Source organism: Pipistrellus hanaki, assembly GCF_964339955.1.
Source record: "Pipistrellus hanaki genome assembly, chromosome: 3".
In the NCBI taxonomy this organism is placed as follows: Eukaryota; Metazoa; Chordata; class Mammalia; order Chiroptera; family Vespertilionidae; genus Pipistrellus; species Pipistrellus hanaki.
Window position 1 is genome coordinate 186,483,692 of NC_140505.1, and position 24,808 is coordinate 186,508,499.

Below are 24,808 nucleotides of genomic sequence, written 5' to 3' on the forward strand. Positions count from 1 at the left end.
TGTTGCTAAAGACACGTTGTGTTAGCTCCATTGCGACAAACAAGGCTTGGAGGTGGATGCAGTTCCCCCCGGGGTAAAGATGAGGACGGAGAGCAAGGCACTTCCCCGGCGTCACTGCTAGGGGGCGGCAGAGCTGAGGTTTGACCCCGGCAGTCTGATCAGAGTCTGTGGGTGAGACACTCGGGGTGCAGGTGGCAGTGCGGCTGCACGGGGTGCCCCTGTGTGGGGTCCCAGTGGCCAGGCTGTCGTTAGGTCGGAGGAGACGATGGGAAATGGCCAACAGAGAGCACTGCTTGCCCCAGCCCACCACCCCCTCCCCATTTACCCACCCACATGGGGCCAGTCTGTGCCTTTTGGGGCCCACCGTCTACTCGGAGACACATGGAAGTGTCCCAGGTCAGGCTGGCTCCGCCATGGACCCCTGGCGTGGCTGTAGACAGTCACTGCCCCTCTCTGCGTATCAGCCCCACAGTTTATACTGTGTCCTTCCTGCTTCATCCCTGAGATAATGCGTGAAAGGACGGGGGGGGGGGGGGGGGGGGGGGCGGGGAGGACTCCCTGAGGAGGCGGGGCTTGGGTGGGGCTGGGAGAAGCAAGAAGGATGTGGGTGAGCAGAGCAGAGAGGAAGTCACTGCACGATGGTCAAGGAGCTGGGTGCAGGCTGCCGGCCTGGCTTTGGGTCCTAATCTTGGGATGCATGCCCTCAAAGAGGCATCTGTTCCAACCGTTGCTTTCTTCTTGCCCATCAATTTAATCTGGCTGTGCGACCTTGGACACATGGCGTGGCCTCTCTGAGCCCTGGTTTGCACCCCTGCAAAGTGGGGGTGCTGACATACCGTGCATCACAGGGCTGTGCGGGGGAGGGAGTCAGAAAGCCAGGCAAGGCCTTTCGAGTCGCACAGGTCACACAGCGAGAGCGCGGGCGCTGTCCTCAGGCACTGACTGCCCTCGCCACGCAGACGGCAGTAAAGCCCCCTGCCCTCCCCCCCGGGGCCGGAGCTGTGACGCCGGGGACACGGGCTGCTGTGCCTGCGGGAGAACGCTGAGGACGGGGACAGCTGTCCAAAGAGCGGTTCTCCCCGTGAGCCGCACTGCACTGGGGGAGCGGGAACAATACACAAAAAGTAGAACCACAGGGATGTTTTCCGAACACTTACCCTGTCCGGCAATGGGACCGTGTTAATACAAACACCACTCCACTGCTCTCCCGGAACGGAAAAGACCGCAGCGCGGTGTCGTCCCTGCCCCACCGCTCTCGCTGGGTCCCGGGCAGCCACGTCCCCTCCGGGGCTGGCTCCTTGGCCGCAGCGTGGCTGCCCGCGGCCCCCTCGCAGGCGGCACCAGGCGGCGGGCGGGCTGGCGGGCGGACGGACGGACGGACTGCTCCACCCGTGTCTGTCTCCGCAGGATGAAAGCGTCACGCAGCTGGGCCAGGAGCTGGCTCAGAAGCTGGGGCTGCGAGTCCGGAAGGCGTACAAGAGGCCCAGGTGGGTGGGCTCGGGGGCTGGGGGCCGGGGTTGCAGGCAGGGCGATCGGGGAGAGGCAGGTGAGGCGGCCAGGCCAGGCCAGGCCGGAGGGGGTGTCAGCAGGTGGTCCTCCCGCTCGCCGGCTGAGAGCCCGGATGGCCGTCAGCATCGTCAGGGCCAGGAGGGTGCAGCCGGAGCTCTCGGCCCCTGACACCGGCCGTGCGGGCTGCTGCCTCCTGCCTGGGCCTCCGCGCCCTTAGCCTCACGTCCCAGATCACCCCATGGCATTGGGGTCCCTGTGGTTCACTGGGCACCTCCTGTGTGCCAGGAAGCTGCCAGTAGGCAGGGTCCGGCTCTGAGTCTGGCTGTGACCTTGATCAAGTTAGTTCTCTCTCCGCCTGGAGCGTGGGACAATGTGCCCGCCTCAGAGGGTCCAGACGCCAGGATGCGCTGGCGCTGGTGCCCGGGCTGGTGCCGGGAGGAGTGTGTGCTCGGAAGTCCTCCTCCAGGTCCTGCTGGCAGAAAGCAGAGCCCGGATATGACCAGAGAGAGTGCGGGCGGCTCCCAGCAGCCCCGGGGGCGGGGAGCCTGGGAAGAAGGACCACAGACCCCGACCGCCCGCCTGGGTGATGGAGCCTGCGCATCTCCCCAGATCTTCACCTCTCCCCTCCTCCCTCCCCAATCTCCACAGGAACTGGAGACCTTCTCTCTGCTCAGTAACGGCACTGCGGCTGGTGTGGCAGACCAGGTAGGGCGGGCCCGGCCCCACGCCTCCCTCCCCACCTCTGGGCGCAGCCTGTCGGGTTCGTCCATCTCAGAGCTCTGAGCCCACTCCCCGGGCGTCCGTGAGCGCAGGCGGCAGGTGCCGGGGCCTCAGACTGGGCTGGGCTCAGTCTCTCCTCGTCCCCTGCTGAGCCGGCGCCCGCTCTGGGAGTGGGGTGACTGCAGCCCGGGCCGGGCCCCACCAGGCCTGAGAGGCCCCTCTGGGGAGCACGGCGTGGGGACAGGCGGTGCTGCGGGTGGTGGGAGGGGTCCCTGCAGGGGCCCCTCAGGGATGCCACGGCCCTGGGGAAAGGAGGCCACGGCCGCAGGAGGGAAGGAAGGAGGTTGGGCCGGCCACGGGGCCTCCTCATGTGGGCATGGCAGGCTCAGCGCACGCACGGCTCCCCCGCTGCTCATGCACACGGGCTGCGCGGCGGACGTGAGGCTTTCTGCACGAGGAGGGACAGCTGTGGGGGCCGGTGAAGCCTGTGTCCGCCTCGTGACCCACAGGAGAGGCTGAGGCCCAGCGGGACGGCCGCAGCGGCCTCTCTCCGGGGCTGTAGCTCTGCCCTCCACCGGCTCCGAATCCCAGGGGCCGCCGTGCCAGGGCCGCGGGAGGCGGGGCTTCGCCGTGGGGGCCTCGCAGGCTGCGTGGGGGCAGGCGGACCTCACCTGGTGTGTAACGCCCCTCACCGTCCCTCACCGGGCGGTAACCAAGAACGATTAGCTCGCACAGACCGAGTGCTCACACAGAATGAGTGAACGTGTCAGTCTGCTTGGGCTGCCGGAGCCAAGGGCAGCCTGGTGGTTTGTAAACGAGTGACGTCAGTGCTGGGGCTGGATGTGCACGATCGGGGCGCTGGAGGGCCCACGGGGCAGGACCCTGGTGATGGGAGTGGCCTCTGGTGCCCTCCTGGCCGTCCTGCCAGGCCCGTGGCTAATGGCAGCAGCCGCCCCTCGGGCCCAGGGGACACCCCGAGCGTGGCCCCGTGGACTCCCAGCCCGGTCTGCCTGGCCCACGGAGACCTTCCTCCCACAGGGAACCTCCAACGGCCTGGGCTCCATCGACGACATCGAGACAGGTGTGTCCCTCTCCAAGGGGACGGGGCGGAGACGGGGCTCAGCCAGCCCAGCCCTGCAGACAGGGCTCCTGGGGCTCCCCGCCCTGGGGACTCCCTGAAACAGGAGAGCAAATGGTGGGTTCAGGAAGAGTCCCCTCTCCAGCCTGGGGGGGCACCTCAGAGTGAGGGTGCTGGTCCCATGTCCTCCACTCCGCCCCCTCCCCCCGTCCCCCCTGTCAGAGTTCCTGCCTTTGTTCTCGCTGGCTCCCCGGAAGCTCCCTTTAGAGGTGCCCTCAGGAGGGACGGCCTCCCCAGGCTGGGCCAGTCAGGCCCTGCGCCAGGCCCATCGGGGACATGCTGCCCTACCGGGACCCTCCCCTCTCCCTGCACTGTGGCTGAGCCTCGGCCACTGGGTCCGGCCGGGGCAGGCGGGTTAGGGAAGGAGCTGGGTGAGGAGGGAGGGTGATGGGGGGACCCCAGGGCAGGACCTCCTGCAGCCTCTGAGCACCCCCCCCCGGGCCCCACAGACTGCTACGTGGACCTGCGAGGCTCCCCCGCCCTCCTCCCCGCGCCCCCCACGATGCCCCTGTTCCCCCACGTGCTGGACCTGCTGGCGCCCCTGGACAGCAGCGGCAGCAGGGCGCTGCCCGGCTCCGAGGGCCTGGACGACCTCTCCGACGGGGACGTCTTTGGTCCGGAGCTGGACACCCTCCTGGACTCCCTGGTGAGCCCCCTTCTCTCCGAAGCCCTCCCGCCTGGGCCCCCCACGGCCCTCCTCACGCCCCACCCCCACGTCCCACGGCTGGCGGGACGCCCCCTCTCGGTCAGGGGGGAGCAGAGGCCTGGGGGGCAGAAACCGGAAGCTGCAGTATGCAGGGGGTGGGGTGATGGTGGAGGGGGGCAGTTCCTGGTTCCCCTAGGGGTCAGGCGGGGCTGGGCCCTGGCAGGTGCGTCCTCTGACCGGCTCTCCCTCTGCAGTCCCTGGTCCAGGGCGGCCTGCCTGGCAGCGGCGTGCCCAGCGAGTTGCCCCAGCTGATCCCCGTGTTCCCCGGCGGGACCCCGCTGCTGCCCCCGGTGGTGGGCGGGTCCATCCCCGTCTCCAGCCCCCTGCCCCCCGCCTCCTTCGGCCTCGTCATGGACCCCGCCAAGAAGCTGGCCGCCTCGGTGCTGGACGCCCTGGACCCCCCGGGCTCCGCCTTGGACTCCCTGGACCTGCTGCCCTACTCAGAGACCCGCCTGGACGCCCTGGACAGCTTCGGCTCCGCCCGGGGCGCCCTGGACAAGCCCGGCGCCTTCCTGGGTGAGGCCGGGCGCCAGCGCCCCTCACCCCCCGACGGTCTGCAAGGAGCTGGGTCACAGCTGTCTGCCACGGCCCGGGCCCTGCCCCTCGGCCAGGCCGTGTCCTCCCCTGCGGCCTGGGCTCAGGGCGGGGCCGGTATCGTGTTCGGAATCGCACGGCAGAGCGGGGACAGGCCAGGACTCCAGGCCTGTGGTCTGCTGCTCTGTCCAGCCTCCCAGGGTTCGAGGCCATGGGCTCCTTCAGTCCCACACGGCGGGGAGCCAGGAACCCAACAGGCACAGGCCCCCGTGGGCCTTCCCGGTCCCGCTCCCCTCACCCAGGCCCAGAGGGTCCAGGAAGGTGATGCGCCTCCTGCAGGAGGCCTCTGCCAGCAGGGGGCGCCGTCCACACAGGATGGAGGGATGTCTCCCAAGGCCGAGGGCAGAGGAGGCGGGCGGGCGGGCAGGACGGGGCCGTGGAGGCCTGAGCTAGACTCGGGGGACCCGCCTGAGGCCGAGCTGAGGCGCTGGGCTGCCTCCCGGGCCGTGGGGGTGCGGGAGGCGGGGCATGTGCCTGCGGGGTGCTTCCCTGTCCTGGGGGTAGAGTTTGGCCGTGGTCGGCAAACCGGCTCGAGAGCCACACGCGGCTCTTTGGCCCCGTGAGTGTGGCTCTTCCACAAACACCACGGCCTGGGCGAGTCTATTTTGAACAAGTGGCGTTAGAAGTTTAAGTTTAAAAAATGTGGCTCTCAAGAGAAATTTCAATCGCTGTGCTGTTGCTATTTGGCTCTGCGGACTGATGAGTTTGCCGACCGCTGGGTCAGGGGTCGGCATGAGCAGGAGAAGGTGGAGCTGGGCGGCCCTGTGGGTGGAAACACGGAGGAGGCTCGGAGGGCCCTCACACCCCCCGAGCAGGCCGTGACCCCGTCTTCTCCCGCCCAGAGGACACCGGCTCCCAGGACCCGCGCCCCCCCAGCGGCTCCCAGAAGCCGGCCCCCTCGGTGAGTACCAGCCGCACACCGGGGTGGAGGCGAGGGCTGTGGGCTCCAGAGCGGGGGGAGCCCTCTGCCTGGGACCAGGGGCTGCACCCCCGGGAGGGGCGTTCGGAACACCCCGGGTTCGGGCCTCAGCCCGGCTCTGCGGTGGGCGCACACTGGACCAGGAGTCAGGCGGCCTGGCTCCCGCCTCAGCTGTGGCCCCGGGAGTCCTGGCCTCCCCTCGGCTGTGGGCTTGGGAGCTGGAGGCTGGGGCAGGACGGTCCCACGGGGTCCCCTCCTCTCGCTCTGCTTTCCTGCCGGGCTGGTGTCCAAGGGGGGCTCTGGGGCGAGATCACCGTTACCCCCGGCCGCTCCGGTCCCCGTGCTCTGGATTCTCGGGTCAGAGAAGGAGCGCCCGCTGGGAGGGCGGAGGAGGAGGGAGGGTCCTGGCTACCGTGCTGCTCGTGGGGGGTCCTAGAGCCCCCCCAGGCTCCGCCTGGCTGGCCCTGGTGGCTCCGCCCTCGGCCAGAGCCCAAGACGCCCGACTCCCTCCCGTCACAGCCAGAGCCCTCCATGCCCAACACCGCCCTGCTCATCAAGAACCCCTTGGCCGCCACCCACGAGTTCAAGCAGGCCTGCCAGCTCTGCTACCCCAAAACAGGTACCGATGCTGGGGCCGCCAGCGTGGACACCCAGGACAGGTCCCCGTGTGCCCGTCAGAGAGGAGGGCGGGCACCGGAGCAGCGGGGAGACAGCGGGGTTGGGGCTCTCACCAGTGCTGGGGGGGCCAGGGGGCGGGAGGGGTGCATCTGGGCGCCTGCAGCCCGGAGGCGGGACCTGGCTGGGAGTGCAGAGTCCGCCCCCCGCCCCCCCAGCCCCGACGCAGGAACACAGCTTCGCCTTCCACGCCCCCGAGTGCCTCTCACGGGGACTGCACGCCTGCCCAGCACCCAGGGGGCAAAGGGTTCGGGAGAGGGCACTGGCCGGGTGGCCCAGGGGCGTCGGCAGACCCCAGCTCCAAGGGGGGCGGTGGAAGTCGCTCAGAGACGCCAGGATTGGGGATGCTTTTCCGCTCACCCAGTCTCTCACATGAGAGCCTCTAGGCCAGACCTTGGCTTAGGATCCTAGGCTCGGACTCGGGGTTTCTCTGCCGGAAGCCCACGGCCCCCAAGTTCTAGGCAATACGGCATCCCAGGTCAGACATCTCAACGGGCTGCATCCTCTCTCAGCGTGTGGCGGGGCCTTCAGGGTCACCCAGTTACTGTCCTCCACCTGCTGCCAGACCCCCCCGGCCCCCCCAGCACATCGCCCTGCCCGGTCACCCCCAGAGCCCGGGGGCCCGTGGGGACAGAGCAGAAGCCGCCGTGGCGGACGGCGGTGTCCGTAGGAAGTTCCTCCTTGGCTGCCTCCCCGCTCCCCGACGCACACACACACACACACACACACACCCGCCCTCTGCTCCCGGAGTCACCGCCCCTGTCCCCTCCTGTTCACCCTACACCTACCGCCTCCTGTTCACCCTACACCCACCGCCCCTGTCCCCCCCGCCCAGGCCCCAGGGCCGGCGACTACACCCACCACCCCTGTCCCCCGCCCCAGGCCCCAGGGCCGGCGACTACACCCACCGCCCCTGTCCCCCGCCCCAGGCCCCAGGGCCGGCGACTACACCTACCGCGAGGGCCTGGAGCACAAGTGCAAGCGGGACATCCTGCTCGGCCGGCTCCGGAGCGCCGAGGACCAGACCTGGAGGCGGATCCGGCCCCGGCCCACCAAGACCAGCTTCGTGGGCTCCTACTACCTGTGCAAAGGTGGGTGCCCGCGGGCGGCTGTTCCGCCGGCGGGGCCCACGGAGGAGGACGCACCTCCGGGAGAGGGTGCCCCGGGCCGGCCCGCAGACGGGCGGGAGCCGGGGGAGCTCCCTCAGCTGCTGGCCGCGCTCTGGGTGAGGGCCGCACGGCGGCGGAGAGCCAGCCTGTCCCGGCAGGGCCGCGGGCTGCGGGAGGAGCGGGAAGAACCCGGACAGCACTGAGGACTGGCATGGAGTCGGGCTCCATACATGTTAGCTCTGATTTATCTTTTATTTTTATTATTATTATTTTTTGTTTATCCTCACCTGAGGATATTTCCCCATCGACCTTTTAGACAGCGTGGCAGAGAGAGGGAAAGACAGAGAGAATCATCAAGGTTGCCTCCTGTACGAGCCCTGACCAGGGCCCGGGCTGGGGAGCCGCCTGCCGCCGAGGTGCGTGTCCTTGACTGGAATCAAACCGGGACCCTTTTTTTTTTTTTTTAAACATATATATATATATATATATATATATATATATATATATATATATATATATTTTTATTTATTTATGTGTATATATATATATATATATATATATATATATATATTTGATTTGATTTTTTACAGAGAAGAAGGGAGAGGGATAGAGAGTTAGAAACATTGATGAGAGAGAAACATCAATTCAGCTGCCTCCTGCATACTCCCCACTGGGGATGTGCCTGCAACCAAGGTACATGCCCTTGACCTGATCAAGTCTGGGACCCTTCAGTCCGCAGGCCAACGCTCTATCCACTGAGCCGAACTGGCCAGGACAACCAATGTTAGCTTTTAAAAAGTATTCTGTTGCCATTGCCTTGTTCCTGGCTCGTGTCACCTTGGTTGAAACGGAATAGTCAGTCATACACCATATGTGCATTCTTCTCTTCCTCCGCCAAGTGCCTGGGTGCGTCTCCATGTCAGTGCGACAGCCACCGTGCTGTCCGTGCTCTGTGTGTCCCCGTTTTGTCCCGCACCCAGCACCCTCAGACTTCGGGGTGCCTGAGGATACGTGTTTTGCAGATGAAGATGTGACCCCCCCACCCGCCCCCGCCCAGGGGCAGAGCTCAGCGGGTGCCACCCTCCCCCGACCTCCCGGCGGGCAGGCTCCGCCCACGTGTGCACCCGGGCCGGCCGGGGCCTGGGGGCGCGGGGGGCCGCCTTCCCGCCTGGCAGAACGTGTGTCCTGTTGCTCTTTGCAGACATGATTAACAAGCAGGACTGTAAGTACGGGGATAACTGCACCTTCGCCTACCATCAGGAGGAGATCGACGTGTGGACCGAGGAGCGGAAGGGCACCCTCAACCGCGACCTGCTCTTCGACCCGCTGGGGGGCGTCAAGCGCGGCAGCCTCACCATCGCCAAGCTCCTCAAGGAGCACCAGGGCATCTTCACCTTCCTCTGCGAGGTACCCGCCCGCCGCTGCCCTCCTCCATCCCCCCTCCCCTCCCCGCCCTCCCCCGCCCCCCGCCCCCGCCTGCCCGCCGCCGCCTCCCCCCCTCCCCACGGAGGCCCAGTCCGGGCCGGGCGGTCCCGGGCGCAGTCCCCTGAGTGGCAGCCCTGGAGCACGGGGTGGGAGGCCTGGCCCTGGAGTCCATACTCCTCAGACTGTTAGGCAGTTAGGCTCAGAGCTCTATCATGCAGGAGTCCGATCCTGTCCACCCCTCACGAGGGCAGCGGAAACTGAGGCTGGGGGCCGGGCTGGAGCGGGGCTGGGGCCGGCGCTGTGGGTTCTCACTCCACCCTCCTCACCGCCTCGCCTGGCTGTGCCCGCTGCCCCTCCCTGCCTGCTTCCCGGCCGTATCCTCTCCCAGGTGTCCTCAGACCCAGAGGCCAGCTGCGACCCGGCCAGCCCCCAGGCTGCTGTCCATCCCCCCAGAGCCGTCCCAGAAGGCCCTCTGGGCCCTGCCTCCCCACCAGCCCCGGCCTGGGAGGGTCCCCTCCTGGAGTGAGAGCGCTGGCCCTGGATGCTGGCCGGGTTTGGGGCAGCTCAGCCCCCCCATCCATCCCACAGCCCCCCCCCCCCCCCCGGAGCGGGCAGGCAGAGCAGAGAGCAGCACCCGGTGTGCGCTCCCAGGCGGACGGCTGCGTGTACAGAGCACCTGCCGTGCGGTTCCATCCTTTCTGAGCTCCGCGGGGAGCCTGTGGGACAGACCCTGTGTGGTTATCCCCGTTCACAGTTAAAGAAACTGAGGCTGAGGCGTGGGGTAGCCCTGCCCTCGGCCCGGCATGGTGAATCCAGCCCACTGAGGGGCGGGCGCAGAGCCGGGCCGGTTACCTGTGAGCGGAGCAGAGAGGCGGGGACCACAGACCCGGGCACTCAGCGCAGGGCTCCCAGGGACCCATCTGTGTGTGTGTGTGTGTGTGTGTGTGTGTGTCCGCCCGGGTGGTGGCGCCGGGTTCCAGCCCAGCCCTCCCCGGGCAGATCTGCTTTGACAGCAAACCCCGGATCATCAGCAAAGGCACAAAGGACTCTCCGGCCGTCTGCTCCAACCTGGCCGCCAAGCACAGCTTCTACAACAACAAGTGAGTGTGGCCACGGCCGGCCTGGGGTGGGCATGGAGCGGCTCCCGGGCGGCTCAGGGCCTGGGGGGCGGCTGAGGTCAGAGGGTGGACGGAGGGTCAGGTGGCTACAGATGAGAAGGCTGAGGCTCAGAAGCAGGTCACTCATCGACAAGCGTCACAGAGTGGGAGGGCTGGGTGAGCCAGGCACCCACCTTTGCTCCCTCTGACCCCCTTGGCTCTGCCCCATCGGGGATGAGGGAGCCCAGGCCTGGAGTCCCAGCTGGCCGGGAGTGGCCTGTCCTGTGTCCTCGGGCTGCCCCGACCCTCGGTTTCCTCACTGACCGGCTGATGGTTCCGAGCCCCTGAGGTCACTGGGAGGGGGATTCGCACCCCAGGCCTGAGGGTGCTTTTTGTCCCTCTGGGTGCAGGCCCAGGCCTGGCGCCTTGGGCTGGGGAACCCGGGAAAGGCCCTTCTCCACCCATGGGCGCCCTTCTCCCAGCCCCGCAGCAGGGGGCGCTGTGGCCCAGCTCCTGCCGGCAGCCCTGCCCTTGAGCTTGCCCCAGACTGAGGGGGCGGGCACAGTGGACTCTAACCAGGGCTGCCTGAGTGCGGGACCCTGCCGCCTCCCGGCCATTGCTTGGCAGGGCGGCAGGGTGGCAGGGCGGGAGGCCCGGGAGGAGCCCTCCCCTCGGCCCAGCAGTTTCCCCCTCCTCCCCGCCCCCAGGTGCCTGGTGCACATCGTCCGCTCCACCTCCCTCAAGTACTCCAAGATCCGCCAGTTCCAGGAGCACTTCCAGTTCGACGTGTGCCGCCACGAGGTGCGCTACGGCTGCCTGCGGGAGGACAGCTGCCACTTCGCCCACAGCTTCATCGAGCTCAAAGTCTGGCTGCTGCAGCAGTACTCAGGTGGGGGGGGTCCCGCGGAGGGGGCGGGCAGGTGGGGGGGCAGGTCCCGCCGAGGGGGAGGGCAGGTAGGAGGGGGGGGCAGGTCCCGCCGAGGGGGAGGGCAGGTGGGGGGGCAGGTCCCGCGGAGGGGGAGGGCAGGTGGGGGGGCAGGTCCCGCCGAGGGGGAGGGCAGGTGGGGGGGCAGGTCCCGCCGAGGGGGGCAGCTCCGGGGGGGGCAGGTCCCGCCGAGGGGGAGGGCAGGTGGGGGGGGCAGGTCCCGCCGAGGGGGAGGGCAGGTGGGGGGGGGCAGGTCCCGCCGAGGGGGGCAGCTCCGGGGGCAGGTCCCGCCGAGGGGGGCAGCTCTGGGGGCAGGTCCCGCCGAGGGGGAGGGCAGGTGGGGGGGCAGGTCCCGCCGAGGGGGGCGGCTCCGGGGGGGGGGGGCTGCCTCGGGGGAGCTGGTGCTCTCAGCCGGTGGCCCGGCTCAGGCCCAGGGGCCCAGGCTCCTCCCTCTCCGGCACTGCCGGGAGCGGCAGAGGCAGGCGGCGTGGGGGCGCCAGCACCTCACAGCGCTGCCTCTCCTTGCCGGCCGAGCGCCGTCAAGGACACGGGTCCGCCTCGCCCCCCAGGCATGACCCACGAGGACATCGTCCAGGAGTCCAAGAAGTACTGGCAGCAGATGGAGGCGCACGCCGGCAAGGCCAGCAGCGGCCTGGTAAGGCGGGCTCGGGGCGCACGTGATTTCCGACTGGCCAGGAGATGATAAGAATTATAAATCGTACATCAAGCATGTACATCCTTTCCTGGATTCCCCGGATGTTAGCATTTGACCACATCCCACGCTTTGTCCTGTGAGCGTGTGTGCGTGTGTGTGCGTGTGTGTGTGTGTCCCTACACGTATGCATTTGTACATGGAACGCACACTCTTTGTGATGAGCGGTTTGAGAATAAGTTGCGGACACGATGCCCCACCCCCAATCCTCAGTGTGTGTCCTAGTGATGCAGACGTGCCTTCCGCAGGGCCACGGCCGCCGCCCGCACACAGAGCTGGCCTCCGGGCGCCCCTGCCGAGCCTGGCGTCTGCGCTCAGGTTTTGCGAGTCGTTCCCGATCCCGAGCCTTCCCGTCGTGTCTCTTTTAAAAAATATATATCTTATTGATTTAAAAAAAATATATATCTTACTGATTTTTTACAGAGAGGAAGGGAGAGGGACAGAGAGCTAGAGACATCGATGAGAGAGAAACATCGACCAGCTGCCTCCTGCACACCCTCCACTGGGGATGTGCCCACAACCAAGGTACATGCCCTTGACCAGAATTGAACCCGGGACTCTTGAGTCCGCAGGCCGACGCTCTATCCACTGAGCCACACCGGTTTTGGCTGTTGTGTCTCTTTAGTGTCCTTCACCCAGAGCAGCCCCTCCGTCTCTCTGTGTCCGTGACCTTGGCGTTGTGAAGAGCCGGTTGCTCTGTAACAGGCCCGCCCCCCGGGATTGTCCGTGGCTCCTCAGACCTCAGGGAGATGCTCTGTTCTTCCCGGTCCCTCCCCGGGCGCACGTGGTCCGATGTGCCCTTTCCCTGGTGAGGACTGAGATGCGGTTTCTCCGCTGTGAGGTTATGCGCCCCCCGTTGTGGTCCATAGCGGTCTCCGGGAGAGTCCTGAGCCCCTGTCAGGGTCCCGTGCTCCTCACACCGTCACCGCGGGCCGTACGGCCTCCCTCCCTCGTGAGCCTCACCGGTCCCGAAGGCGGCACGCGGCACCGTGTCCGCGGAGGCTCGGTCTGTCAGGCCTGCCCGGGGCACCCTGAGCGGAGCCAGTCCCAGCCTGCCGTCTGGTCTGGAGCTCCCCTGCTCCGCCCCGCCCTGCACCAGGCCCTCACCCCTGAGGGCCCCTCGTCCATAGATGGGGCCCATCGTCCTGCCTGCCATCTCCCAGGGTGCGGCTGAGACTCCAGGAGCCGATCGCCTGCAGCTCGCCGAGGCCCTCTGTGCCAGCCCCTCCTCACCCCTGCCCCAGGAGGCAGGATCCTGGTAACTTGGAGGACAGCAGGGACAGAAGGGGTGGCCTCCCGGCACAGGAGACGGTGTGATCCACTCACTGAGGCCCACCGGAGGCCGGCCTGGGTGTGGCAGGGACAGGGTAGGCTGCCCAGCCCCTCAGGCCTTCCCTCTCTCAGCCCCCTTGTCGCTGGTCCTTTCTCTCCCCCGTTCCTGGCGGCCCCCTTCCCCTGGCCTTCTCCCACCATGTAGTTTTGCTCCTGGCCGGGCACCAGTGAGGGCTAAGCCTGGACCTGCAGCATCTTCTGGAGCAGCGGTTCTCAGCCTGTGGGTCGCGACAGAGCCTAAGACCATCAGAAGATAAAGATATTTACATTACAATTCATTAACAGTAGCAAAATCACAGCTATGAAGTAGCAGCGAAAATAACGTTATGGTTGGGGGTCACCACGGCATGAGGAGCTGTGTTAAAGGGCCGCGGCACTAGGGAGCTTGAGAACCGCTGCTCTAGAGAGAAGACTGTCCCTGCCACCACCTGTCCTGACCCCGTCACCCTGCCCAGGCCAGCTGCCGGGGTCCCCGGAAGGGGGCAGGCCTGGCGGCTCCAGGTACCCTGGCCGCTTTCCACGCCCTCGCACTGCCAGGCCCACCTCCCCACCAAGACGCCTCCCAGGCCTGGCTCCGGACCAGGGCTCTGCCAGCCCGGCCAGTGGGCACCGGCGTCTCCTTTGTCTGCCATCGTGGGTGGGGCAGAGGCACTGTGGGCCGGCAGGGAGATGCCAGGGTGTCTGTCTGGCCCTGCACCCGCCTCAGCCAGGCCCCGTCCTCGGCCGCCCGCCTGTGGGTGGGTCAGTGACCTCGCTGAGCCGCTGCTTCCCCGTCCGACGGGAATGACCCCCTCCCCCCGGGCTGCAGCGAGGGGGACGGGGAGGTGGCTGTTGTGAGAGCGGACGGTGTGGCAGTTCACTCGCCAGCGGCCGAGCCCCGGTGCCCCTCCAGGCCCCCTCACCTCACCTGTGGAAAGGGGAGCATCCAGCCCTAACCGGTGTGGCTCAGTGGATAGAGCGTTGGCCTGCGGGCTGTAGGGTCCCAGGTGTGATTCGGTCAAGGGCATGTACCTTGGTTTCAGGCACATCCCCAGTGGGGGGTGTGCAGGAGGCAGCTGATCTATGTTTCTCTCTCATTGATGTTTCTAACTCCCTATCCCTCTCCCTTCCTCTCTAAAATAAATCAATAAAATATATTTTTTTTAAAAAGAAGAAGGAAGGAAGGAAGGAGGGAGGGAGGAAAAGGGAGCATGCAGCGGACACGGAGACACCAGTGCTGCCGCGGATAAGCGTCCTGGGCGCTCCGGTGCAGGCCGTGGCCGGTGATTAAGGAGAGGGTTTATGTCGTCATCGGGACGACTGTGCCATCCTGGGGCTGAGCCAGGGCTCCGTCAGCACCTGACAGGGACAGAACCCCTTCCCGCCCCAGGGCAGCCCCTGGGCTGGGCAGTGCCAGTAACAAGCGCACCCACGGCAGGGACTCGAGCCTGCAGCCTAGAGGACAGTGCTGCCCGGAGGGGCGGCCTCGTATCAGACCAGGGAGCCGGGAGGCTCCAGCTGACGGAGGGACAGCGTGGCTGCAGGGCGTGAGGCTGAGAGGCACCTGCCCCTCCCTGGCCCGGGGACGCTCAGGAGCAGGAGGGAAGGCGGGCAGGGGACGGGCGTGAACGCGCGCACGGGGCCTTGGAGAGTCCAGGGCTGCCCCGTGGTCTGTCCCTCCGCCCAGCGCGGGCCCCCCAATCCCCTCCGCTGCAGGCCTGTCCGCCTCCCGGGCCTGCTCTCCCGCGGGCCGGCCCGGGAACTGGAGGAGTCCGTCACCACGGGGAGCTCAGGGGCTGTGGGAGCGCAGAGGATGGGCAGCTGCTCTGGGAGAGTCCAGGAAGGCTTCCTGCAGGAGGTGCTCGAGCTGAGTCTTGGAAGTTTCTAGACCAAACCTATGAAGAGCAGACAAAGGGCGTTCCAGGAAGAGGGGGCGGCGTGTGCGAAGGCAGGGAGCTGTGAGGTCGCCTGCCGTGCCCAGAGAATGCCAGCAGCCCCACAGACCAGGCTGACGCGGACCAGCCAGCCAAGGCGGAGAGCCCGGCTCCGGTCAGGCTTCCCCTTCCAGGCCTCACTCCCACATGGAGAGGCCGTGGGCTGGAGCTGGGGGTCACTTCCTGCCAGCCCCAAGGCTCCGGGCAGTCCTAATGCCCCCGAGGGACCTTCATGGTGGACCTCAGGCCGTAGCCCTGGTGCCTGAGCTTCACCAGCTCCTCTGCCCACAGGGTGCCCCACGGACTCACGGGCCCAGCACCTTTGACCTGCAGATGAAGTTCGTGTGTGGCCAGTGCTGGAGGAACGGGCAGGTGGTGGAGCCTGACAAAGACCTCAAGTACTGTAGTGCCAAGGCCCGGCACTGGTGAGCGGGCGCGGGCTGGGCTGGGTGGGGGCACGGGCACTGGTGAGCGGGTATGGCCTGGGCGGGGGCATTGGCACATGCTGGGTGAGGGCCACCCGAGTGCCACGGGTGAGGAGGCCACGGCTCTCTGCGGAGGCCACACAGCCAGAGGCTCTGCCCACGCCCTCCCCGATGGCCCCCTCTGCCCGACAGCTGGACCAAGGAGCGGCGGGTCCTGCTGGTGATGTCCAAGGCCAAGAGGAAGTGGGTGTCAGTGAGGCCACTGCCGTCCATTCGCAACTTCCCACAGCAATACGACGTGAGCACGGGGGTGGGGGTGGGCGGCGATGGGCCCGGAGGGGCGCCCTCTGGTGGGCAGTGGCGCCGTCCGGCGGTACCAACAGGCCCTCCCTCGCCCCACAGCTCTGCATCCACGCGCAGAACGGCCGCAAGTGCCAGTACGTGGGGAACTGCTCCTTCGCCCACAGCCCCGAGGAGCGGGACATGTGGACGTTCATGAAGGAGAACAAGAGTGAGTGCAGGCCGGCCGAGCGGGCCCGGCCCTGGGTCCCCTCGCTGCCGGCACCCCGGCCCTTCAGCAGGCCGAGAGCGCCTTGGCCGCCGGCCCTCTCGGGGCGCACAGGCCCGCTCCCGGCTCTGCTCTCCGGGGGCGAGCGGGCAGCCCGCAGGGCCCGAGAAGCCCCCCGCTCTCCCTCCGGCGGGGGTCCCGGGGCGGCACGGAGGGAGCACCCGCCCCATGCACTCTGCCCCCGTGTCCCTGCAGTCCTGGACATGCAGCAGACCTACGACATGTGGCTGAAGAAGCACAACCCGGGGAAGCCGGGGGAAGGGACCCCCCTCGGCGCCCGGGAGGGGGAGAAGCAGATCCAGATGCCCACGGACTACGCCGACATCATGGTAACGCCCGCGCGGGCGCGTGCCCGGGCGGCGGGGAGGGGCCGGCGGGGGGTGCAGAGCGGGCACCCACGGTGGCTGTGCCCCCAGATGGGCTACCACTGCTGGCTCTGCGGCAAGAACAGCAACAGCAAGAAGCAGTGGCAGCAGCACATCCAGTCCGAGAAGCACAAGGAGAAGGTCTTCACGTCCGACAGCGATGCCAGCGGCTGGGCCTACCGCTTCCCCATGGGCGAGTTCCGGCTGTGCGACAGGTGCGCCGGGCGGGCGGGCCCGGGAGACGGCCCTGCCCAGCTCCGGCCCTCTGGGTCTGGAGATGGCACTCGGGTGGTGTGTCCTGGACATGAGGAGCCTGGCACCGGGCAGGGCAGGACAGGGTCGGAGGGGTGGAGGGGTGCGGTGGGTGGGCCTGGCCAGAGCCCACTTTGCACCCCTGGGTCCCTGGCAAAGGCTGGGCCGTGGTGGAGCTGGTCTTGGGTAAGGTGACCAGACGTCCCGCTTTTGGCGTGACAGTCCCGATTTCTAACAATTTGTCCCGTTGCCGAAATCGGTTTGGCTCAGTGGTAGAGCGTCGGTCTGTGGACTGAAAGGTCCCAGGTTCGATTCCGGTCAAGGGCATGTACCTTGGTTGCGGGCACATCCCTGGTAAGGGAGTGTGCAAGAGGCAGCTGGTCGGTGTTTCTCTCTCATCGACGTTTCTAACTCTCTATCTCTCCCCTTCCTCTCTCTAAAAAAAAAAAATCAATAAAAAATTAAAACAAAAAAGAACAATTTGTCCTGCGTCCTTCTTAGTTTTTAAAAAAGTCCCGTTTTTTTTTTTTTTAAAAATCGGGACTTTTTTTAAAAACGACGCGGGACACATTGTTAAAAATCGGGACATCCGGTCACCTCACTCTTGGGGGAGGCTAAGCGGCTGGCCCAGGCCCCACAGCCGTGGTGGGCAGGGCGCAGGGCCCAGGGCGTGGGCGCAGGGCGCAGGGCCCAGGGCGCGGGCACTGAGCCTCCCGCCGCCCACAGGCTCCAGAAGGGCAAGGCCTGCCCGGACGGGGACAAGTGCCGCTGCGCCCACGGCCAGGAGGAGCTCAACGAGTGGCTGGACCGGCGCGAGGTGCTGAAGCAGAAGCTGGCCAAGGCCCGCAAGGACATGCTGCTGTGCCCGCGGGACGACGACTTCGGCAAATACAACTTCCTGCTGCAGGAGGACGGCGCCGCGGGCGCCGCGCCCGGAGCCCCCGCCGCCGCCGCCGCCGCCGCCGGCCCCGGGGAGTAGCCAGGCCTCGTCGTGGGTGAAGTCCTAGGGCCCGGGGTGTGGATGGGAATGGGGGCCTGGCCGGAGGGCCGGGGCGGCCTGGGGGCGGGGGGCCGTCCTCATCAGGCAGCCCCTGGCCCTGGAGGCCCTTACCCATCATCCCGTCTGCTCCCACCACCCAGCGTGCAAGCCGGGGGCACGTGCTGTGGCTCAAGGGGTCCCAGCCCCCTCCCCCAGCCCCAGCGCCCCTGGTCGGACCCCTCCAGCTCCAGCTACAGCTTTAACCTCTGTCTGCTCCCAAAGGGGGCCGGAAGCTCAGGGCCGGGGAGCCCGGGGTCCCCACTGGAATCTGCAGCAGGAGGGTCCTCTCTGCCCGCCGTCATTCCACCCCCGCCTCCCCGGGGACAGGCCAGGTCACCGCAGAGGGCGGGAGGCCCCAGTTAGCTTTAAAACGCAGCCCCAGGGCGAATGGAGCTGGGCCTCGGTATGGGTCCCTCACCCTCCGGGGCCTCCGTCTTCCCTCCGGTTGGGAGGGTGGGAGGGGCTGGGCTCGGTGACCTCTGGGGTCTGGCCCTTCCGTGCGGCCGCCAGCCCAGCCCCTCTCATTCCGGAGCCACTGAGTGTAGATCGTAGGTCCTCAGAGCCCGAAGCCCCCATTCTGCAGGTAGGAAAACTGGGGCCCGAGGGGAGGCGTGAACCACACGGAGTCTCCATCCCACGACAGGAGGTGCGCACTGGTCAAGAGACTCAGGGCCCGCCATTAGCTGAGGTCCCCGGCAGCGCCACCCGGGGGCTGGGGAAGGAAGCTCAGGGGTTTGATCCTGTCCGCACGAAGGAGGGGAAGTCCTCTCCGGAGGATGGTTGTGGGGAGCAGATTCGGGGACAGGTGGGAGGGGCAGGGAATGAGGTACGGAGGCGAGGGGATGCTGAGAGAAGGGAGACATGACCCTGGGGCATCATGGGCCATTCGAGGACCAGACACAGCCCCTCTTTTGGGGGGGCCCAGCATGGTCCTTTCCTCCTTCTCCCTGAGACCCAGAAATACAATCATGACCGTCTGTCCTGGCCCCTCCCTGCTCCCTGGCCCTGCCAGCTGACCCCCCAGCCCCTGCCCCCGCCCACCCACCACGCCCCTCTCCTGTCCCCGTGTGGTCTGATGTCTGTGTGCACCCTCCGCTCTCCGTCCCACCCCCTGCGCGCAGGCCCGGTCTCCCCTGGTTCCCCAGACATTCCAGAACGCCCCACACCGTTGGCACAGAAGTGGGGCCCCCCAGCAGGAACCAGGGACCAGGCTGGGCTCGGGGGTGAGACGGAGGGCATAGAGCACCCTTCCTTCTCCTCGAGCAAGGATCGACTGTGTGTGATGACAGGACGACGGGCGCGGGCTCAGAGAAGCCTGTTTCTCTTGCCACCACTGCCCACCCTTCCCCAATAACTGGCATGCATCCCTCCCTCCCCGTCCCCCGTCCCTCCCCCGCGGCCAGCCCTGCAGCGTGGGTGCTGGGGGCGTGGCTGGGGCCGGAGAGACCACACCCAGCGTGGGGGCCGTGGCCTTGAACGTCCACGACACTTGTTTCCCCGCCCCGTGGTGTTGCCGTGTGTCACCAGCCTGTTTCTAGTGTGTATATATGTGGCCCCGTGATGCATATATACACAGGTATTAAATATATCGCTCTATATAATATTATATATGTGTGTGGTATCCAACCAATCACTTCTGTGGAGGGCTAAGGATAAGGAGTTTGGCCGGAAAATGCAGCCGCCCTGGTCTAAGGTAGAGGTTTTCCAGGCCGTCAGGCCATGTCTGGGGGTTCAGAGACCAGGGCCTGGGCCAGAGGTGATTGGGCAGCAGGCAGAGGGGGCTCTGCTGGGGCCCAGCTCTGCCTGCAGCTTCCAGCGCCCCCTCCTGGGGAGAGAGCAGGAATGTGCAGGAACAGCCGAGGATTGGTGTTGACCCCTCCTTACCCAAGGGAAAAGGGTTCGAGTCCAGATTTTTCTTCAACCTGTTTTGGTCCCTGGGCCTCCGTATCTGGGCCTTCCTGGCCTGGCCGCTCTGGGGCCCTCGCAGGAGGCAGGGAGATCTCTGCTGAGGGCGATGATTTCCGTGTGATCCTGCCAGGGAGGCCGGGAGAGGGGAACCAGGGCCTGTGCCCGCCGCCGTCGGGCAGGGACCAGAGGTCAGGGGCAGGCGCCCTGGACGGAGAGTCCCTTCCGGGCGGCGTGGGGCGGGGAGGGCTGCTGCTTTTCCCAGCCGGGCAGGAATCGATGCCATGGTCCTTTTAGAACGTGTATTAAAATCTTAAGAATACCACACTTTAATATTAAATATTCATAAGGTCTAGTATCTTGATAATAATGTAGATGTTTTAATAACAATTTTTGTCCTTCTTAAAATAAAAACGAAAGAAACTTGCTTCTCGTAGCCTTTGTTCCAGAAAATAAACGTGTGCGTTTTGACCTCTGTCCCCCAGGTGTCGCTCCTGCTCCTCCCTGCCTGGCTCCGGCGCCTGGGGCAGAGCTGGCCGGTGCCGGGCAGCCGCAGCCAGACATTCCAAGGGGTGAGGGCAGGTCTGTCCCTGTGTAAACAGGGCAACTCAGCTGACCCTGGCTCGGGCAGCCCGGGCCGACGGGGACAAGCTGTGCTCTGCATAAGTGGCCCCAGTGGCCACCCTTTGCTGGCTCCTCCGCAGCCGGCCTGCTGGGGCCCCCCTGCGCTCTCCGTGTGCACTGGCCTAGGGTCCAGAGGTCCGGGCCCTTTCTGGGTGTGGCTTTTCCAGAAAGGTGAGGGGCCGTGTCCTGCTCTGGAACATGATCCTGACTCCTCTGGGCCCAGGCCCCTGGGCTTCCTCTTTAAGAGGAGTGTAGTAGGCCAGGAGTTCTCAGTGAGGGACAGCTGCCTCTGCTGGGGGTACTTTCTCAAATCTCGGGGTGTGTGGTTACGGGTGATGAGGGGGGGGTTTGGGGGGAGAGGCTGCAAATGATCATGACCAGACAGTTTGAAACAGCAGGACAACCCTAGCTGGTTTGGCCCAGTGGATAGCGCATCCACCTGCCGACTGAACGGTCCCAGGTTCGATCCTGGTCAAAGCCACGTGCCCGTATTGCGGGCTTGATCCCCAGTAGGGGGTGTGCAGGAGGCAACCAATCAGTGATTCTCTCTCACCATTGATGTTTCTCTTTCCCTCTCCCTCTCTGAAATCAACAAAAATATTTTTTAAAATAAATAGACGACGGTACAGAGGCTCCAGGAGCAGGGGTCCAAGACCTAGGACTTCTCCGAGAATAGGGACCATTTGGGCCTGGTATACAGGAGGGGCTGAGATGCTTGAGAAATAGCCAGAGAGGAAGAGCAGCAGCCAGTTTGAGGACCGTCTGTGCACGAGGCCTTGTGGGGGCAGTTTGTCTGACCACGGTCAGCACAGGCTCCAAGGACCTTCGGGAAGGAGGCAGCAAAAAGCCCGAGAACCACCGGGAACTGGCTGGTCGGCGGAGGCCCCTTCAGCTCTGGCATCGGGGTTCTGGCACCCCCGGCCACGCCCAGGAAAACCCGGGTGGTGACAGGGGACTGCTCCCAGGAGACAGTGCAGCCCCGCCCTGGCCTGCATCGTGACCTCCTTGAACTCAGGAAATCAGAGTAAAACAAGGAAGTGGGCAAAGCTATTAAATTCCCCTAAATTCCCCTGTGGTCCTCTTTCAGCTCAGGTCTGCAAGCATGAACTGGGCGCCCACACCAGCTCAGCTCCTGGGGACGCACATTACTGAAGATGGCTTTCCTGACTCCATCCTCTGCCGGGGAGACAGACCCGCAGGGAGGAACATAGGATGCTGTGGCAGGCTCAGTTGTGGGACAGACACTCCCAAGTGCCAGTGAAGGCACCTCATCCAGGCTGAGGGAACCGGGAGGGCTTCCTGGAGGAGGTGACCCTGGAATTGAGGCTTTAAAAAATTACAGCATTGCGCCAAAACCTGTTTGGCTCAGTGAATAAAGCGTCGGCCTGCAGACTGAAGGGCCCCAGGTTCGATTCCAGTCAAGGGCATGTACCTTGGTTGCAGGCACATCCCCAGTAGGGGGTGTGCAAGAGGCAGCTGATCGATGATTCTCTCTCATCGATATTTCTAACTCTATCCCTCTCTCTTCCTCTCTGTGAAAAATCAATTAAAAACGTATTTTAAAAATTATAGCATTGTAATCAATGTGCACTTACTGATCTGCATCTTGCTTTTTTTTCTCAATTGTATTTCACATGTGCATCTCCATGCCCCCATGTAAGCTAGCTATGTGTGGTCAGTGGCTGGCACTTCCTCAAGGTGCCAGAGCTGGCTTGAGCAGCCCAAGTCATTGAATGCAGGCTCGTTTCTGGTCTCCAGTCCTGTGACGAGGGACTGCGGTGACCACCACCGCCACCAGTGCAGGCTCCTCCTCTTCCTCCCTGCCTTTGGGGAAACTGCTTCCGAGGAGAGACCACTGTCCGGGACCTGGGGGTGCAGATAACTCATCCACATTTACCCCGACCAGGGAGCTAGCTCAGCAAGATCTCTGAGCCAGGACACCCAAGAAGTGCATACAGCCCTTGCCGGTTTGGCTCAGTGGACAGAGTGTCAACCTCCGGACTGAAGGGTCCCGAGTTCGATTCCAGTCAAGGGCACATGCCCAGGTTTCAGGCTCCATCCCCAGAAGGCAGTCGATCAATGATTCCTTCTCATCATTGATGTTTCTATGTCTCCCTCTCCCTTAGTCTCTGAAATTAATAAAAATATATACACTGAGTGGCCAGATTATTATGATCTCTGGACACATAATAATCTGGCCACTCAGTGTGTATCCTATATAATAAAAGGTTAACATGCAAGATTTCCCCTCAACCAGAAGTTTGACCAGCAGGCAGGCCGCCAACTGCCCATGTCCCCTCCCTCTGGCCAGGCTGGCCAGACCCCACCCATGCATGAATTCATGCACTGAGCCTCTATACACACACACTGAGTGGCCAGATCATAATAATCTGGCCACTCAGTGTATTTTTTTTTTAAAGTGCAGACAATCCCCACACACCTGCCACGTGGCTCCTCTGAATGTCCCCAGGCTTGTATATGGCCTCCCCTCTCCACACCTCTGCCCTTCCTAGCATCTTTTTTTGTTGCTGTTATTAGTCTTTACCCGAGGATAATTGCCAATATTTTGATTTTTAGAGAGAGTGGAAGGGAGGGGGAGAGACAGAGAAAGAGAAACATCGATGTGAGACAGACACATCGATCAGTTGCCTCTCGCACGCACCAGACTGGGGCTGGGGATCAAACCTGCAACCAAGGTATTTGCTCTTAACTAGGAATTGAACCCAGGACTCTTCAGTCTGTGAGCCAACGCTCTATCCACTGAGCAAAACTGGCTAGGGCGTCCCTAGCATCTTGATTCAGCAACCTGCCGATGTGGCCCGGGTGTGGCCACAGGTGATGCTGCTGGCTGGACACCCTGGGTCAGAGTGGGGGTGCCAGGTGGACTGACTCAGTGCCATGAAAATTTCTTAAGGGCAGGGATTTGCCTGGCTGGGTTTCTTGTTTGACTTTGAATTCCTCACGAGAGCTAGGCTGGGCCAGGTATGCAGTAAGCACTCTTTCCTGCATTGAAGGGGTCTGCAGAGAGCTCACAGGAACAGATCTCTGAGGGTGAAATGTCGTGCAGCCAGTGGGTGCTTTGAGATGTGTAGGGGACGTCCTATTGTCTTTGAAATCACGCTCCATGGGCACCTACCCACTCCACCTTTGTGGCAAGCCTACCCTGCACATGTCAGGATTCTCTGGCCAAGGAGTAGCTACTGTACCAGCTCAGCCTCGGTTGGCCCCAGCCTACGAGTGCAGGCAGCCTGAACGCCGGCCACCACGTCCTCACGTCCTCGCCCTGGGTTCACAGAGGCAAAGGGCACTAGAAGGCTAAACACAAAATTAAATTTGTTCTGAAGAAGGGGAGTAGGGAGGAAGGACAGGGATAGATAGGACATGTTTAAAGGATACCTTTATCAAAAGTTTTGAGCTTTGCCAAAACCGGTTTGGCTCAGTGGATAGACCATCGGCCTGTGGACTGAAAGGTCCCAGGTTCGATTCTGGTCAAGGGCATGTACCTTGGTTGTGGGCACATCTCCAGTGGGGGATGTGGGGGAGGCAGCTGATCAATGTCTCTCTCTCATCAATGTTTCTAACTTCTGTCCCTCTCTCTTCCTCTCTGTGAAAAATCAATAACATATATATATATATATATATATATATATATATATATATAAAAGTTTTGAGCTTTGAGCCATATACTGTTTTATTAAATTCAAAATTGACATTAATTTTTCATTAACTTGGGAAAACAACATGGTTTGGGAGGGCCCTTAGGAAGGGGGGGGGGGTCGTTAGAAGATGAGATGAGGGCTGTTTGGAAGCGGCCAGGAAAGGTGGGTGGAGTGTGTGTGATTCTGTGCGCAGTGGGATCTCGGAGAGCAGTGGAGGGCTGCACAGAGACCACCTACAGTAAAGGAAGCAACTGCTTACTGCATCCCACCGGCGTGTCAGAGACAGCCCCAGCCGAGGGTCCCAGTGCCCAGTGGCTTCGCCTGGAGGCCCAGACTCTGCACAGCTTGTTCAAGACCCCTCAGGGTGTGGCATGACTGACAGCTGGCAACCCCTACTCTGATGCTGGTCTCTGCGGAAGGTGACACAGAACCTTGGCTTCAACCACACGTTCAAGTGGCCTGGGGACCACAGAGGCCAGTCCCCCGGTGAGAGGGCCGGGGAGAGGACTACAGCAAAGAGCCAATGGTCACCGAGGTTCCGAGGATGGGCTGGGAGGCAGGACATCATCCAGGACAAGCCGGAGCCAGGTCTGCAGAGCTGCCCCCTCCCAGCTGCCTCTCCTGCCCTCTCCGGAAGGCCAGAGGGACCAGGCCGCAGGTTTTGTCACGTCCCTTAGGAGAACAGGCTTCAGGCTCTGCGGATGGTGGAAAGCCCCAATTATGCATGTCACATGCACACGCGTGCACCTAGCAGGACACGTGTGGATCAGCTTCAAAACCCACAAACCACCGGGGGAGGCTCACAAGCCCGCAGGGGACCGTGTGATGCGCCTTCACACGCCTGTAAGTGCCAACACACAGTCTCTCCTCTGTGCCGAGCTGCCTGCGGTGCCGGGTCTCACGGCCCCGCTGAGCTAGTCTCCACGGCAGGCCCTCCCATCCGCTGCCCGGTGTGCCTGGCGGTGCGGTGCGCCTCCCTGTGGGCACGGAGCTGGCTCCCGGCTGCCACCTGGCAGGCCCCGGCCATGGCTCCCAGCCCGAGGGGAGAACTTCCCTTCGCAAAGTTAGGTAACAGCCCGGCCTCTCCGCCAGGGGATTGGCGCAGCGGCTCCACGTGCTGCGGCGGGCACCCGGCCAGGCCGCCCCGCCAGGCAGCGGGAAGGGAAGGCCTGGCTGCAGCCGGGCTGGCGGCCGGCC

The 24,808-nt window shown here is 64.4% G+C and overlaps 1 protein-coding gene across 1 annotated transcript in view; it reads left to right on the forward strand.

The window, feature by feature from the left end:
• ZC3H7B (zinc finger CCCH-type containing 7B) overlaps positions 1-19,755 on the forward strand; it is a 22,397-nt gene extending 2,642 nt beyond the window's left edge. The window contains 18 exon segments of the mRNA XM_084876234.1: positions 1,129-1,485; positions 2,155-2,214; positions 3,268-3,310; positions 3,817-4,013; positions 4,268-4,589; positions 5,510-5,568; positions 6,106-6,205; positions 7,191-7,352; positions 8,572-8,777; positions 9,795-9,895; positions 10,600-10,781; positions 11,387-11,472; positions 15,066-15,199; positions 15,392-15,497; positions 15,602-15,710; positions 15,963-16,096; positions 16,184-16,347; positions 17,111-19,755. Of these exon segments, the coding sequence (XP_084732360.1) occupies positions 1,129-1,485; positions 2,155-2,214; positions 3,268-3,310; positions 3,817-4,013; positions 4,268-4,589; positions 5,510-5,568; positions 6,106-6,205; positions 7,191-7,352; positions 8,572-8,777; positions 9,795-9,895; positions 10,600-10,781; positions 11,387-11,472; positions 15,066-15,199; positions 15,392-15,497; positions 15,602-15,710; positions 15,963-16,096; positions 16,184-16,347; positions 17,111-17,363 (2,775 nt within the window). The 3' untranslated portion in view covers positions 17,364-19,755.
• Positions 19,756-24,808: the final 5,053 nt, after the last annotated feature.